Raw genomic sequence first — 16,437 nt, 5'->3', positions numbered from 1 at the left:
TGGGTGAATGACGTTAATATCAATTCTTTTTGGACAGTCTGAAAGTTAAGATTTTTTTTGTATCGCTGTATCATTCTCTGATATTACAAGATTTACATGTTATTCTAGGTATCACATATCAACAAACTGTGATACCAAAAAATTCAATCTCTGTTGGGATTTTGCTTGGAAGGTGGGACGACGTCCGCTCAGAGCGAGGAATTGGCACCAATGCCTCCCAAAATGGCATCGGTGCGGTTCACGGTGACCCCAACCAAGATGGATGATTTGGGGGGCATCTCAGATACCAGCCCAGATCTCAGCTCCTCTTCCCGCGTCAGATTCAGCTCCCGTGAGAGTGTCCGCGATGCAAGTCGCAGTGAAGCGTACAGCGAAAGCTCGCTGGCGACTACGGCTGTGGATCCAACTAGTGAAAGGACCTCCAACTCCATGGACTCTGGAGAAGGTAATCATTTAATTGGGGTTCTATGGCGGGCAAAGTACTAAGGGAAATATTAAGTCGTGCAGAGTATGTTGTCATTTGTGTACAGCTCTGCGGAATATGATGGCGCTATATAAATAATTTTTATATTATATAAAATATATATATAAAAATATATATGATTATATAAAAATCATCAGGTGATGTGTTGGAACTTTTTGGATGCAATGCTTTGTAGGATAACAAGGAGATGTTGGCAAACTGGTAGAAGACAGAAGGGTTATGTGCTATTGTGGGAATGAATGAATGAGGTTAGTAACTTTTACATGTAGAGCACAAATCATTGGAATCAGGATAAAAACAACTGTTCAGGTATATAGATTGTGAGAGGCTATGTCTCTGCTGGGGAGTTTATAAACCCACAAAGTAAAGGTGTAGGGGCAAATACGTCTGTTCTTTATTATTGACGTAACTCCAGTAGGTAAAAGGGTGTCATAGCTCTGTAGATATCTGTTAATGGCAAGTGCTAAAGTCCCTCTATTTCAAGACCTCTATGTACGAGAGTGTTACATTGAAATATTTTAGGTAGCAAAGGGTTAAATGCAGGTCTTCTGCATGTTCCTGTATTGTCACAAGCCTTAGTTACTTGCCTCTTATCTTATACACAGCTCCCCCACCCAGGCCAATGTTTCATCCCTCCTCTTCTGATGACACAACTCAACATGCATGTCTCCAGGGCGTTCTGTGTTTTTTTAGAATCATAAGACAGATATGTTCGCTGCTTATATTACTGAGGATGGAAGAGAAACCCAACACTGTTTGAGCCATTACTTGTAATCTCGAGTGTGGAACTCATGGCACATAATAGAGAAACCAAGTACTGTCTGAACCTGTCCTGATAACGCAGTGTGAAGATTCAAGACATCAGAAAGCCCAGTGTCTGATCTGGATGTCCTACTAAATTGGAGAGAGGTTCAGCACTGAACCTGTCCTGATCCCTTTTTAAGATGTTACGCCACATACTCTAGCTGTAAATGATTACATTCTCAGGCAGTCTTCATGAGGTCTAGACAAACCCCAGGAGCCAGTTAGATGTGTCTCCTATCTGACGGCACCTAACTTCTAAATCTATTGTGCATTAACTTGAATGGATACGTAACTTCCCGATTTCTTAAATGCTGGCTCCTGGGCAAGTTTTACACATAATGGACGGACTGCTGAGGACACTTTAGATTAGATAGAGATGCTGCAGATGTTCATCAGTAAATAGATGATGAAACCTGATTTCCAAGGAGGTGGTCACAGCCCATTAAAAAAAAAAGCAAGTGTAGTCTGAGCCTGTCCCGATAATATCCGGTCAGGAAGTCAATGTCAGATATAAACTCAGCAGTGTTTGAGGACTTTATTATAATCTCTGTTCAGAACAGACAGATAACCTTAGATTGTCATTTTAACATTAGAGCAAAGCCTAGCACAATATGAATCAATCCCCTATAACGTGTAGCAAGTTGAGGTCAAGTAAAGGAGACACAGCATTGTTGGGCTTGCCCACTCTCGTAGAACATGTATTATTGTGGCCCCAGGTTACGTGGGATCACTCACTCTGGTTACTCCTACCTTATGTTGCTATGACAGGTGTGTTTATTATAGTCACACCTTAAGTTTAAAAACAATTTATGGGAATGGCTTAATAACAGACGCTTAACTTTTTTTGGGCTATACAGTCCGATTAGCACCCTGGTACAACATTTGGCACCTGTAGAAAGGAATTACAACCTGTATGAATGAGCAAACACAAGGCATGATTTCAACACCTGTAAAGGGAGATTACATAGTTTATTGGTTTGACTGGAAGGTGCTAAGGGTAGCTGCACCTTTAAGACTGTGCACCTCCCACCGTGATGCCGAAGGAACACGTGACTGACGGGGAAGCAGTGATAGTGTGTGTGTCCCCGGAGAGGAAGGGAGATATTGCACGGGAGGAGAAAACAAAGCACAAATGTGCCCAAAATAGGACAGCGAGCAATTGAGATAGAAAAGTTCTGGAACAGGGTGGGGAGAAGAAAGCTGAGTAAAAAGACCAGGTGCAGATGGCTTACTTTAGCTGAAAACTTAAGAGAGGAGGGACTGAAAAAAAAAAGTGCATGAGTTTTTAAGAGGAGTGAGCTAAAGAATGGCAGACTGAGAAGGGCGGTGAAACAGGCGAAGAGAACACCTTTTTGTGGGGGAGTAAACATTGAGGTGGACAGGTGAGGGTGTGTAGGTCGAAATAGGAAGTAACTGCGTAGACTTTGAAAGTACAAAGCAGACAGGGGAAGGGTAGCCATGCCGCACTTCACTGTCACGAAAGTGCCAGATCCCGAGTATGCCGAGCAAGGGGAGAGCTCCAGTCCCACAGGATGGGCTGAAAGAGAAGACACCTGGGATAATGGTGAGTTAACTGTTTATCCTTAACTCCGCTCTAAGCGCGTGAGATTGTCCGATCATTAGCAGGTTCTGTTGTAAACATGTTTTTACTTTTTAATTTGGTGGTAGGAGGATTCATGTCTAATGTGAAATCTGTTAATTATTATTGCTGATCTTGTGGCCTTCCGCTAGACTGGGAGACCTCTGCGGACATACAGTCTGCTGTCCATTAGGGTCATTGACCTGGCTTCGCTCCATTAAATAACGGAAGTATGAGTAATGATATGTAGTCCCAGAACATGCAGTACGAATAGGGTGTCGTATTTTACTATAACATATGATGTATGATGGAATCATTTTTCTCATGGTGCATAGAAACTCATTGGGATGGCGTACATTAATTTGCTTCGCTTTGTCTGGTCCATGTTCTGCAGTGCTGTGCCATGTTCTGCAGTGCTGTGCCATGGGCAGAAACAACGTACAAATGTTTGGTGATCGGTACTGTAGAAATGTGTGATCATGCTTACCGTGCAACATTGGTATTTTCCTTGCTATGTTAATCCCTCTGGTTGTCTAGGTGTTAATTAACACTATTATGACAAGACCTGAATGTAAACTGCTATAACCACTCTCCTGCAGAGTCAGGAGTTATAATTTTGTATTTGTACATACAGGTAAAATATTTTGGGGAAATATGCACTCAGATGATGATGATGATGGTGGTGGTGATGTTTGTTTTTTGTCATCTTCTTTGTCTGCAGATAGGAGCCAGACATCGGTCACAGAGGAGAACAGCAAACTGCTAGGTATGTTCCAGGGCAGCGGGGTGCGTTGTAAGGCATAAGGCACAAAAAATAACATTCATTTGTTTAATATAGAAATTGACCGGAGGAAGAATTCATCTCTGTATCAGAACCACAGTGAGGAGGGGGAGGAATCCTACGACAGGAATCTGGCTCTTTTTGAGGTAAGCGACAGATGACAGAAAGTCATTGCAACCTCTTCCTTGAACTTACACCTCCACCACTTCTAACATTCTCATTTTTCATTTCAATTGTTTCTGTACAGGAAGAAATGGACACTCGGCCTAAGGTTTCCTCCCTGCTGAACCGTCTGGCGAATTACACCAACCTCCCGCAGGGTGCTAAAGAGCATGAGGAAGAGAGTGAAGGCAAGAAAAAACCTTCGAAAGTAAGGAGGACCGTAGAATCAAGCGTAGATTTTTTTGTTTATTTTTTACAGCAAAATTGTTGGCAAGGATAGATGAAAAGATATTGTTACTGGACAAAATTAATGGCTAGGCTGTGAGCTCCCACAATGCCGCTTGTCCCATGAAAGACTTTCATCTGCATGAGTGTGGCCACGCATGCATGCCAGCTGGCAGACATATTTGCTGATTTTGTCTCTATGCTTATATCCCCTTTTATATCTCTCTCAACAGTGTGTGTTATGAATTTTCATTCAGGTGCACTTCCCCCCCAACCAGCCGTTATGTTCTTCATTCATTCTCTTTTATCTTGTCCTGAGTATTTTACTACTTTATTTATTTTATTGCAGTCTACTCGGATGGGAACAATTATGGGAGTGTATCTCCCATGCCTGCAGAATATTTTTGGTGTGATCCTTTTCCTCCGTCTTCCCTGGGTGGTTGGGACAGCTGGAGTTGTTCATTCATTTTTCATTGTGTTTTCCTGCTGCTGCTGTGTGAGTATTTCAAAGACTGGTTGCATACATGATCTGGGTGGGCTCGATGAAAATATTAATTATGTCAATTTTTTGCTCACTGCAGACAATGCTTACCGCCATTTCTATGAGTGCAATAGCAACGAATGGAGTAGTACCAGGTGAGAACCTACTTAGCTCCTCTACCATTGGGTATTTAGCTTTTTATATTTTCCCTAGAGGAAACATGGATAACAAATGTGTGCTAAAAGGCTTATATGGAATTGTGTGTTTCTGCCACATACCAGCTAGATAATAGGCTTGGATTGAGTCTGCATACATAAGCAGATAACAGGGAGAGCAGAGAACATTTTAAGACAACCTCCTGTTGTGGGCATCGAATGGTTGTCATTGTCTCATATTCCATACTGGAGCCAGCAGCAGTTCTTTCAAACAAGCCATGTTTTTTCAAAATAGTTCATTTTTATCAAGATCCTTTTCACATTAGTGAGCTGAAAACAAGTAGTCACCGAAGACTAGTTGTGCAAAATCTGCTCACTGCTGATTGTCTCTGGATGTGCATATAATGCAGATTTTTTAATTTATGTTTTTAAATATCCACTGCCTTGATTGACCCTTTGTGGTTGTGGGATGTTTGCCATATAATGATTGTGCACATGCTACATATAAGAATGTGATATTACATTTTCTATTTTCTCTCTCTTTAGCGGGTGGCTCATACTTTATGATATCGCGGGCACTTGGCCCAGAATTTGGAGGGGCTGTTGGTCTCTGCTTCTACTTGGGAACAACGTTTGCCACTGCAATGTATATCCTCGGAGCCATTGAGATATTTCTGGTAAGGATTTGAGCCTTCCCTTTATAGCCATTTTTACAGGGATAGACAAAAGTGGGATGTTTGGGATGTGACAGGAGTGTATTTAAAGCAACAAGATTTGATATTAACAATGAGAATCTTGTAATTATTGAGCTAAACCTGCTTTTGGAAAAAGTTAAGCTAGTTACATGTGAACAATATCCTTCTTTTATTACCCTTTTTTATATTTTAAAATGACATTTTGTAAGGGGGTTGATGACTGTACTTGTTCCAAATTGCTTTGTGCTTTAACCACTTTCTTTTTCATCATGTAAAGATAAGCCATTTAAACTCACTTGTCCTGTTGCTTTACTGTAAACAATGGATCACTTCTGAGAGAGCAATCCAATGCTGTTTTACTATAAACAGAGACCTCGGGTTATGTAATTATGCAAATAAAACAGAGAACAGGCACAAGATGTTGCAAGTGAGAAGGGAATCTAAAAAAGTATAATATTGAAACAAACACATTTGTTTTTTTAAGTTTATTTAAACTAATTTTGTGTGTACAGCTCAAGTGACTTGGTTAATGATAATTGTTCTGGACCTGTTCCACTTTAGTCATCTGTTGCTGAACATCTTGTGTCCTTCTGTCTAGGTTTATATCACCCCAGAGGCTGTGATATTTGAAGGACAGGGAGCAGCGGAAGAGTCGGCAGCAATGCTGAACAATATGCGAGTTTATGGCTCTGGATTCCTCCTTATCATGTCTGTCATCGTGTTTGTGGGAGTGCGTTATGTGAACAAGTTGGCCTCTCTATTCCTGACCTGCGTCATACTGTCTATTCTTGCCATCTATACTGGGGCCCTGAAATCTGCATTTGCGCCACCTGAATTCCCGTGAGTTGATTCACAGTGTATATACTTCTTTTTCTCTCTCTCTCACCCTCGTCATGATAGCACAGATTGGCTTAATGACGACAGTCCCTACTTTGAATTACAGTATCGGAGACATTTTAGTACGTCTGTCACTGTAGCCTCAAATATTAGGAACGTTGATGCCACAGTATTTGGCAGTCCTGGGAAAATTTGTACTTAATACTGTTGCCTTCATTCCTGTCCTTTGTGACTAAAGCCATACATACATAAATTCACTGTTCATTTTTAACCCCTAACGTCAATTGACGGGTCAGGCATGACCCCCAAATGGTCAGATAACAACCAATGACGTGCCTGTCACGTCATTTTATTAATCAAGCTTAGAAAGTGATCTACGATCACCTTCTTAGCTTAAACGGTGTTGCTGTAATGTCTCGATGTCGAGGCATTCAGCAACACCGAGAAAAGTTCGCTAGAGGGTCTCCAGACCCTCTTGAGAACTCTGGCTCCACTTGCAGGTTGCATACAGGTACTGCAAGTCAATGGAGCCCAGCTTTCTAATCACAATGTGATTAGTAAAACACCACACAAATCCATGCATGGGGGGGTATCACTGTACTCGGGAGATGCTGCTGAACACACATTGTTTGATAGTGACGTATACCTGGAGCTATAAATTTATACCTGAAGTACATTTTGTGTGGGGGGGAAAAAATACCACAAAGGGTGGTAGTAGAAATAGTGCATGGAAAGGGTTAAAATGCCAGCATTTGAAATACCTTCAGGTGTCTAGTTTTCAAAAATATATGGTTTGACGGGATAAATTGCAAAGATACCCGAAATAGCACATGGGGGAAGGGTTACCAGGTTTGGGGAAAAAATGGTTTTGAAAAATCAAAATGCTACTTGTACTTATTGTCCAATAACTTGCAGAACAAAACATAAAAACATTGGGTACTTCTAAACTAAGGGCAAATAGTGGAATCTATTTAGCTGTTTTTTTCATTAGCTTTTTTGGATGAGTAATAGATTTTTCAGGTAAAAGTCAGAAAATGTGTGCGTTTTTTTTCAATTTTCAATGATCAAAAAAATGGCTTCTGAAGAAAGCCCCTTCTTGTCCTGGAAAACAACATATAATTTGTGTGGGTTCACTAAATGAGTGAGGAGAAAATTACATCTAAACACGAGCACCGCAAAAGTGTTAAAACAGCTTTGGTCTCAAAGGGTACAAAAAGTGAAAAACAGCCTGGTCCTTAAGGGGTTAAATTGATCCATTGGTTGCAAGTATTTCCAAGCTATACGTTTTGGTGGTGTTGGTAGGAGTAGAGAAAATATACTTGTCTACGCTAATTTAATGGTGTATCATAATTGGAAATGCCCGTTTTATTTGTTTGATTTCTGCTAATATGTGAAACCGTGCAAAAGGCCACATTCCTCACAGATTCTTGGGTTAAAAGCATGTCATCTAGTCTTGGTTTCCGTAGCATTTCTGAAAATGCCTAGTTTTGTTGGGATATTAGGTTACTTTCACGTAGTTTACTAAGAGTTTAAAGATTCTAACGTTTCAAAGGTATTGCTGTTGCTTTCAGCTGGCCCATAGTCTCCATTTATTTCCTTGTTAATGTGCTTTCTTTACAAAGATTCTTTACAGATTCACTTTTCCCAGCAAACCAGAGAGAGAACATTGTAGTCTCTCTCTCTCCGGATTAGACATGGTGCCTCACCCTGATGATCACGCTGGAGAGAGATTTCCAGCGCAGTTTAACATTAAGATTTTTCCCTGTATGGACACAAACTGATTCAGGTTCCCAACACAGCCTAATACACATGACACATATACATCCAGACACCCCGATTTCTATGTGGATTATCAAGGGCAAACCCTAGTGGGCCCACTAGATCTCAATAGATACATATTGCAGGGTGGGGAGGCAAAAAAATGTGTAATTAAGCCATTGTATAGCCACAACCTCTTCTATAAAACACTTGAGATCCACTTAATTAGTGTCCGTATATTTCTTCTCCATATATGAAACGGTATTATAACAAAAGATGTAGAAACAGAAAAAAAACCCAAACTGTTGTCCAGAACTGTAATTCTAGGTAGTCTAATGCTTCTCTTTCTTTCTCCTCTTTTATAGAGTTTGTATGCTTGGTAATCGCACTTTGTCAAGTCTTCGTATAAGTGCTTGCGCTAAAACGGTAGAGAAGGACAACATGACGTACACCACCGATTTGTGGGACCTCTTCTGTCACCCGCCCGGGCAGCTGAATGCAAGCTGCGATGAGTACTTCATGCACAACAACGTCACCGAGATCCAGGGGATACCTGGACTGACCAGTGGCATCATCTCTGGTACATACCGAACCTTATCAATTTTCCTTACAGAGCATATGGACATACAATGTATGTTCAATCATCGCAGCCCTTTCCCTGCACGCTGCGTCAACCATCTGTTTTATTTCCTACTTCCAATTTAGAGAACGTGTGGAGCAATTACATCCAGAAAGGAGAATTTATAGAAAAGGCATCTTTGAAATCAGAAGAAGAGCTAGGATCCCTCTCCCATGACTATGTTCTTGCTGACATCACAACCTCATTCACGCTACTTGTTGGAATATTCTTCCCGTCAGTGACAGGTAAATGGTTGTGGACTGCCATGACCCCCAATGGATGAAACCAAGGATTATGTTTGTTGTGTTGTTCGTAACCTGTAGTTCACACACAATATTTACTGTGCAATTTTATCACTTATTTTTTATAGTGGGGATATTTTATGAAGATCTTTACATTAATTTCCTTGCTTTATCTGTATTAAATCCCCAAATTGGTTGATATTTAATTCAGAAAAGCTACTCTTTTGGCTTACTGTGGCTGTCACCTTCTTTCTGGAATCTAGCACCGCCGAGTGTACTGTGCCCTCTTTCCCCCAGTGACTCAACCTTTCTCGCTCGTCTATGCCAGTGGAACACTAGCCTCGTAGAGAGGCTAACATGCCGTCAGCCTGAAAAGCATGTTGTTGGCGGTTCCTTTTCGTTTTATTTATTTCATGTAAAATGTGAGCCAAGAGGCGAGCGGTTGTACTGCGTGCGTTCCTTTTTCTGCTTTGTATGATCATTCTTGCAGGAAGTGCTGGTTTCCTGAGGCTCACACTGCGCATGCATGCGGTGAATTTATGCCTATTATGTGTACAGTACAATTTGTGCTTTGGGAAGACTGCTCTTCCTCATGGGAAACTGGCAGTAACTTGTACGAACGGCAGACCCACCCATAATTTGTCTAAAATAAAACTTATTTAGGGCAAGGCAGGATTTCTCTCCTCTTTGCTATGTGGTGTACAGTGTGTCTCCTGTCGCATTGTGTCTCAATTTGAGAACAAGTTCTGAATTCTATTCTTCCGCAGGAATAATGGCTGGGTCGAACCGCTCTGGGGATCTCAAGGATGCACAGAAATCAATCCCCATTGGAACTATTCTTGCAATCCTAACCACCTCGTTAGTCTGTATCCTTACCATGCGTACAATACAGAAACCAACATTGTCTTATTGCTCCCAGAGAAGACAGTACAATGTAGTTTGTTTTACCTTACCCCATTACCTCTTGTCCACTAAACGGTATCACGAATGTCTTAACTGCCTGTGCCTTGGAACTGTGAATGAATAATGATCTAAAGACAGAATCATTAGTAAGAATGAACACGAAAGGGAATTCATGACCTGAATGTCAGGCTCGCAATATAAATATTAAATTGGAAATCTATCAGAAATATAACTCATTACTGCATGACCACTGGGATTAAAGATCCCCATCCTACTTGGGGGGGGGGGGGGGGGGAATAGTCCTGTTTCAGTCGTCTTCAGACACGCCGTGAAAATACATGTGCCTATGTTTTTGCAAACGTTAAAAAATGTCTCCTACGGATCGGGAAGCCGTCACTTCAGTGCAGGAGCCAAAATACATGGTGTCTGCTGCCAGGAGATATCACTTAATCTCAGAACCACGCTGCCGATACCTTAGTAAACATATCCAAGGTCGTGGAAAGGATTCTCTGGCTCCTGTGTGTATGTGTAGCATAGCAGTCTATCTGTACCGAGGGTTCTCAACAATTCACACAGCATAAAATTATTACGCTTATCAGATTGAGTCTGGCTGTTTATTTGCCTAGTGTGGTTACAGCGCCATGCTAAGTGTATAATAATATAATATAATAATCAGTCCCTCCAGCTTGTTCCTTTTCATATATGAAACAATCAGCGGATGGCCTAAGCACCACCGCTTTATCTCAAGCTTTTGTGCCCAGGTGCAGGTCCAGGTCACAAGTGTACATTCCCACAGCCTATGTATGTGCAAAGATGGAGTCACAAAAGCACGAAGCTTAGACCCATGGCCGATCTCTACCAATGAATAGGCAGAAGCCGCACGGAAAGTTAAAGACTTTAGCGCTTTTATAAAAGCAGCAGTAGAAGAGTCATCTCTTTTACCCAAATCTTTAATAGAAAAAGGACTTTAATACTGTAAAAAAAAATTGTCTCCTTCAGATATTTTGCTGGAACACTTAATTGTCATGAGACACAATAGCCTAAAAACTCTCTATTATTAAACCTTCAGAAGACTAAAATAACAGATCTTCCAATGTGTATTTGCGTAACTAGTTAGTTAGGAATGGCACTGTTAAGTAAAACACTTCTTGGGGGGGGGGGGGTTGGTTGTTATTCACTAAAGGGAGTGTTTGCAGGAGATTCATGGTTTAAACTCCCATTTCATACATAATTCAAGGTGTATGGAGACCTTGAAGATCTCACAGAGATCACCGTGTTTGTTGCATTATTCTGCGTGTATTGGGTAAGGGCAAACATGCAGAGTTTTTGTCTCTTGTGCATATATTCCGACTCTGTTCAGCTTCTTTCCTTGACGGCTGTCGTCAGATCTCAGCAATGTCATCCTGTTTGGCGCCTGTATCGATGGAGTAGTGCTCAGAGACAAGTATGTGAGGACTAGTGGGTCCTGAGTGTGTGTGGGTGACCTTCCGGAGAGGGCAGCCATAACTCTTCTCGTCTCCTGCAGGTTTGGTGATGCTGTTAAGGGAACGCTTGTCGTGGGAGCTCTTTCGTGGCCATCGCCTTGGGTTATCGTGATTGGATCTTTCTTCTCCACCTGTGGCGCGGGACTACAAAGTCTGACAGGAGCGCCTCGTTTGTTGCAGGCTATTGCCAAGGATGGGATCATTCCTTTCCTGAGGGTAAGATGAAGGAACGGAGAAAAGGAAATGGGGTTTGTCAAACCTGTAGCTGTCCAGTGCTGAGTAAAATTTGCAAATGGAATTTACGACTCTCTGAAAAAAAATCACTGTTTAGTGAACAGGAATCGAGATTAGACGGCACTAAGTGCTATCGGGTATCTGGAAATATGCTGAGTTAATGTAGCTTTTTTTTTATTCTCAAAGGTGTTTGGTCACGGGAAGAGTAACGGGGAGCCTACGTGGGCCCTTCTGTTAACGGCTGTGATTGCTGAGCTTGGGATCCTCATTGCTTCTCTGGACTTGGTAGCCCCTATCTTGTCAATGTATGTACTTCTAACGATAGGATTGTTCTGTGTGTCGGGGGCACGTGTTTTTTTTGTTTGTTTTTTTGCATAGTACAGTGCTCACAGACCTATCTTTCTGGCTTTCTGCCATGTGAACCAACGCTGTTCTTTCTCATTAAGTTCCTCCTCCTCTTCTGCTGCTGCAGGTTTTTCTTGATGTGCTATCTCTTTGTGAACTTGGCCTGTGGATTACAGACCCTCCTTCGCTCCCCAAACTGGCGCCCTCGCTTCCATTATTACCACTGGTAGGTCCTGCTCAGTAATTTCCTTTTAAGACAAAACTTAACGGAAGCAAGCGTACAAATCCTCAGAAAATACTATATTGCAGAACCAAATGCGTCTCTTTTACAGGACTCTGTCTTTTTTGGGAATGGTGCTATGCGTAGCTCTTATGTTCATATCCTCTTGGTACTATGCCATCATCTCCATGGTCATCGCTGGCATGATTTACAAATACATTGAGTACCACGGGTAAGTTTGTCCTTTAGCTATTTTCTTGCAGAGAACTTTACGCTTGTTACCATCATTCCCGCAGGGAATTAGAATATTTCCCCAATTGCAATGTGCAATAAAGTTCTCTTTCGTATGTAGGGCTGAAAAAGAATGGGGGGATGGAATTCGTGGTTTGTCGCTAAGTGCCGCACGGTTTGCCCTCTTGCGACTGGAGGAAGGACCACCACACACCAAAAACTGGAGGTGAGCTTACTGCTTACGTAAATGCAAACCAGACGGTAGATATTTCATATAATACTTAACGCATACTTTCTCACCAGACCACAACTCCTCGTACTGGTAAAACTGGACTCTGATCTACATGTTTCCCAGCCTCGCCTTCTGTCTTTTGCCTCTCAACTGAAAGCTGGAAAAGGCCTAACCATTGTGGGCTCTGTTTTGGTAGGAGATTATCTGGAGAATTACGGGGAGGCTGCAGCAGCAGAGCAGGTCTGTACTGTACAGGGAGTTACCATAAACTGCTAATGTCAGACTCTATTTACAAAGAACCATTATGTGTTTATCCTTACGCCAGTCCTTGTCTCTTTCTGATAGGCACTGAAACAGCTGATGGAGCAGGAGCGTGTTAAAGGCTTCTGCCAGGTGGTTGTGGCACAGAAGCAACGAGAGGGTCTGTCCCATCTCATCCAGTCTTGTGGCCTTGGAGGAATGAGACACAACACTGTAATCATGGGGTGGCCCAGTGGCTGGAGGCAGAGTGAGGACTCTCGTTCCTGGAAAACTTTTATCAGTAAGAACTTAATGTTGTCACCTGTGTGGGGTCTATATGAAAAGTCTTGTGTACATCAAACCATATAACCCGTAACCAAATACAATTTTGTGCTGTTTTGCACCTTCTAGCCACCGTGCGTGTAACAACTGCAGCACGTCAGGCACTGTTGGTGGCCAAGAACATATCGCTGTTCCCTGGCTCCCGGGAGCCCCTTGCAGAAGGCCACATAGATGTGTGGTGGGTGGTACATGACGGGGGCATGCTCATGCTTTTGCCATTCCTGCTTAAACAGCACAAGGTGAGATAAGCACCAGCTTTGTGTATTTGTGTGCCATCATTGTTTAGTTGTTCACCAGTGAAGCTGCCTTAGTTTTATTTTGGCTGATTTATTTATTTAGAAAGTGTTTTACCAGGAAGAATGCATTGAGATGTCTGTCTTTTCCAAGTATGTCCTGGAACCATGTCCAAAATAGTTTTACATACAGGGTATACCTGTTTATATAGGAAAACAAATTGTTCAGTGATTTCATCAGGTCTTGTCTGTTCTGACCCTCCCTCCATCAGGTGTGGCGGAAATGTAGGATGCGTATTTTCACTGTGGCTCAGATGGAGGATAACAGCATCCAGATGAAAAAGGACCTGGCCACCTTCCTCTATCATTTACGTATGCCAGCTGAAGTGGAAGTGGTGGAAATGGTGAGATAGTGGGACTTGGGGAGCGGAGGTTGATGGCTAGGAAGGAAAGAGGCTAACATGGTCCTGTTTCCTATACAGCATGACAGCGATATCTCTGCGTATACATACGAACGCACGCTTATGATGGAACAGAGATCACAAATGCTGAGGCAGATGCGGCTCTCTAAGACCGACCGTGAACGAGAGGTATGGATAATAAAGAGCAGTCTTTAACTTGAATTCTGGTGAAATAAGCTGCTTTTTTCATAGAACATCATTCAGCATTGTATGTGGTGTTCTGCTGGACCAAATCTAACAAGGAATGGTTTTGTAAGCTCGGTGTGTTAGAACGGAGTGTACGCCTGTGTCACCAGGAGAATCTCCACAGAAATAGAATCGCATGGCTTGAGTTTGTGAACTCCATGCTGCGTAGAGAAGCTTGGCTGGATGTTTCTTTACAGAGAGTGGCTTGCAGGGTACGTTCCTGATTAAAGTGATTCTCTGTATACTTTTTTTAGGCTCAGCTTGTGAAAGACCGGAACTCAATGCTGCGTTTGACCAGCGTTGGCTCGGATGAGGATGATGACACGGAAGCTGCTCCAAACAAAGTGCACATGACGTGGACCAAAGACAAGCACCAGTCTGCCCGTGTAATCCAAAACAAACCAATGCCCAGTTTCCAGGAATTGCTGAGCATGCGACCGTGAGCGAAGATTTATTTAAACTAGCAGTGACGTGTTAATTTATTAAAGTTCTGTTGTTTAAATGTGAAACGTTTCTGATGCTTTTCAGGGATCAGTCTAATGTACGGCGTATGCACACTGCAGTGAAACTGAATGAGGTCATTGTCAATAAGTCTCACGACGCCAAACTCGTTCTGCTGAATATGCCAGGACCCCCGCGCAATTCACAAGGTGATGAGAACTGTATCCTTTGACCGTGAAATCATAGTGATAAGCTGAAGGGGCATAGAGTTAAACACCACAGTGTAACGGTAAGAGCCCCTTCTGAACTGCAATCACCTTAAAATAACTTTTCAACAATCATTTTAACCTTAGTAAAATTTTATTTTTTAAACCGGTTTATCAGCTTTTAACATCTTCTTTAAAAATTCTCCAGGTATGCCTCTTGTACATATTAACCGTCAAGCAATATTATGTATGTCCACCTTTTGTGCAGGACCCATGGAGGACATAGTGTGTCATTAAGCAGATGTGCCCCCATAAGACACTGATTCTATGAATTCTCAAGGCTGATTGACTGAAATAATCTTAAAAACTAAACTATAGAAAACTGTATTGACGGTAGGGAAAACTTTATTGGTATTGATGACATTGAGCATTTGTTTTTACAATTATTTATAGCCCAGCTATCTCAATCCTTGTGTTGCCATTTGTTTCTTTAACCCAAGTTTCTTCCCAGACATGGAGTTTCTAGAGGTTCTAACTGAAGGCTTGGAGCGTGTACTTCTAGTGAGAGGAGGTGGAACGGAAGTGATAACCATTTACTCTTAACGCTGGACTCCTGCTTAGCTCCATTTCCACAGCACATCATGCCAGCTTGCATTCGGGAAATTGACTACTCCATATGTAAGGAGCGTTGACTGGAATCTAGGTTGGAGGGGGGGGGTGAAACTGCACCTCTTCATTCCCCTTCCCGCCTTTTCAGAGCAAGCAGCTGGAACAAGCTCTCATCAGCAAAAGGGATTGGATTGTGTAACCTTTTATTTTAGCTTCAGCGATTGGGGAAACCCTTTTTTAACCCTTTCTAATGCCAAAGGCAATCTATTATTTGCTGCCATAGGGGACGAGTGTTGCCGAACAGCCTCTTCCCCTCTTCCCCACTTGGCACTGATGGAGATTACCAAAGCAGTGGACTCTCCTGCAGAACTGTGAAACAGCACACACCACTATGCAACAGCGATGCAGCCAATGCTCGTATGTTTTGTCTGCTGGCCCCATGTTTTTTTTTTTAAACATTTGCAATATTTGGTGAATGTTGCAGTACTTTAGCAGATGGTTTCCTTACTCTAGTTATGGTTCATACACATTTGTTGAGATGGTGCATTGGCTTTGGGAAACTTTTGCTTTAGTACTCCTTTTGTACCAGCACTGATCCTTGATTATGAGTGACAAACCATTTTGAGTCAGAGATCCATGCACCGTATAGGCTCCCAACGTAACACTCAGGAAGATGGTGTCGATTGTGAGAAAATCCCAGTTGCGTGTAGTGTTTGTCTCTATGCTATACGCTGGATGTATGGATTTAGACTATTTGCCTGGTTGCTACACTCCCAAATTACAAACCTTGATTCATATTAAAATGCATCTTATCTATTCTCATGTACGAAAGGGAGAACAGCTAGGTCACTTAATGTGTGGAATCTATTTTAAATGTTCTGGAGCTGAGCTGTCTTGAAGAGTGGATACTGCATCTTCTGGACCATCCAGGTGACTGTAAGATCTAGAAAGACCACTGTAGACATGTCTGACTACACAGAATGGGCCCAGAACGGTTTAACTTTAATATTACTGAAGCTGGAATATAGTTATTTTCCCACACAAATCAGAGTTGCGATGGTAGGAACAAACCACAACTTTAAACTAGATTCTGAAACTGTAAATACCACCCTGTCTAAAAACAGTCATTTGGTTCCTTAACATTGCAATGGTTGTGTTGAAGATGACTCAACTGAACTGTACTAGCTTGTTGCTTAAACTGCATGCGAATGCATTATAGATATTGTAATCCGTGGATCTCGGGACAAA

At 42.1% G+C, this 16,437-nt stretch overlaps 1 protein-coding gene across 1 annotated transcript; it reads left to right on the top strand.

Annotated features, from left to right (window-relative positions):
* Nucleotides 1-222: 222 nt before the first annotated feature.
* On the top strand, nucleotides 223-15,183 carry LOC149278026 (solute carrier family 12 member 6-like). The gene is made up of 25 exons (XM_089502455.1): nucleotides 223-445; nucleotides 3,589-3,633; nucleotides 3,706-3,794; nucleotides 3,896-4,018; nucleotides 4,385-4,531; nucleotides 4,617-4,671; nucleotides 5,218-5,348; nucleotides 5,965-6,206; nucleotides 8,327-8,541; nucleotides 8,667-8,825; nucleotides 9,590-9,688; nucleotides 11,112-11,169; nucleotides 11,251-11,425; nucleotides 11,630-11,748; nucleotides 11,916-12,014; nucleotides 12,121-12,240; nucleotides 12,361-12,465; nucleotides 12,543-12,711; nucleotides 12,817-13,012; nucleotides 13,123-13,292; nucleotides 13,559-13,690; nucleotides 13,769-13,876; nucleotides 14,188-14,372; nucleotides 14,462-14,595; nucleotides 15,092-15,183. The coding sequence occupies exons 1-25, from the start codon at nucleotides 223-225 to the stop codon at nucleotides 15,181-15,183; spliced, it is 3,390 nt and encodes a 1,129-aa protein (XP_089358581.1).
* The last annotated feature ends 1,254 nt before the right edge of the window (nucleotides 15,184-16,437 follow it).

Source organism: Sceloporus occidentalis, unplaced genomic scaffold (genome assembly GCF_023333645.1).
Source record: "Sceloporus occidentalis isolate IW3139 unplaced genomic scaffold, rSceOcc1.0.p SCAF_204, whole genome shotgun sequence".
NCBI lineage: Eukaryota > Metazoa > Chordata > Lepidosauria > Squamata > Phrynosomatidae > Sceloporus > Sceloporus occidentalis.
This window is presented reverse-complemented; position numbering and strand designations above follow the sequence as displayed.

Excerpts from the sequence above, each read along its gene's own strand:
- LOC149278026 (XM_089502455.1), top strand. The coding sequence starts at position 223 with ATGGCATCGGTGCGGTTCACGGTGACCCCAACCAAGATGGATGATTTG. Across the intron at positions 4,019-4,384 it reads GCAAGAAAAAACCTTCGAAA|TCTACTCGGATGGGAACAAT; the intron begins GTAAGGAGGACC and ends ATTTTATTGCAG. Across the intron at positions 12,712-12,816 it reads AGGCTGCAGCAGCAGAGCAG|GCACTGAAACAGCTGATGGA; the intron begins GTCTGTACTGTA and ends TCTTTCTGATAG.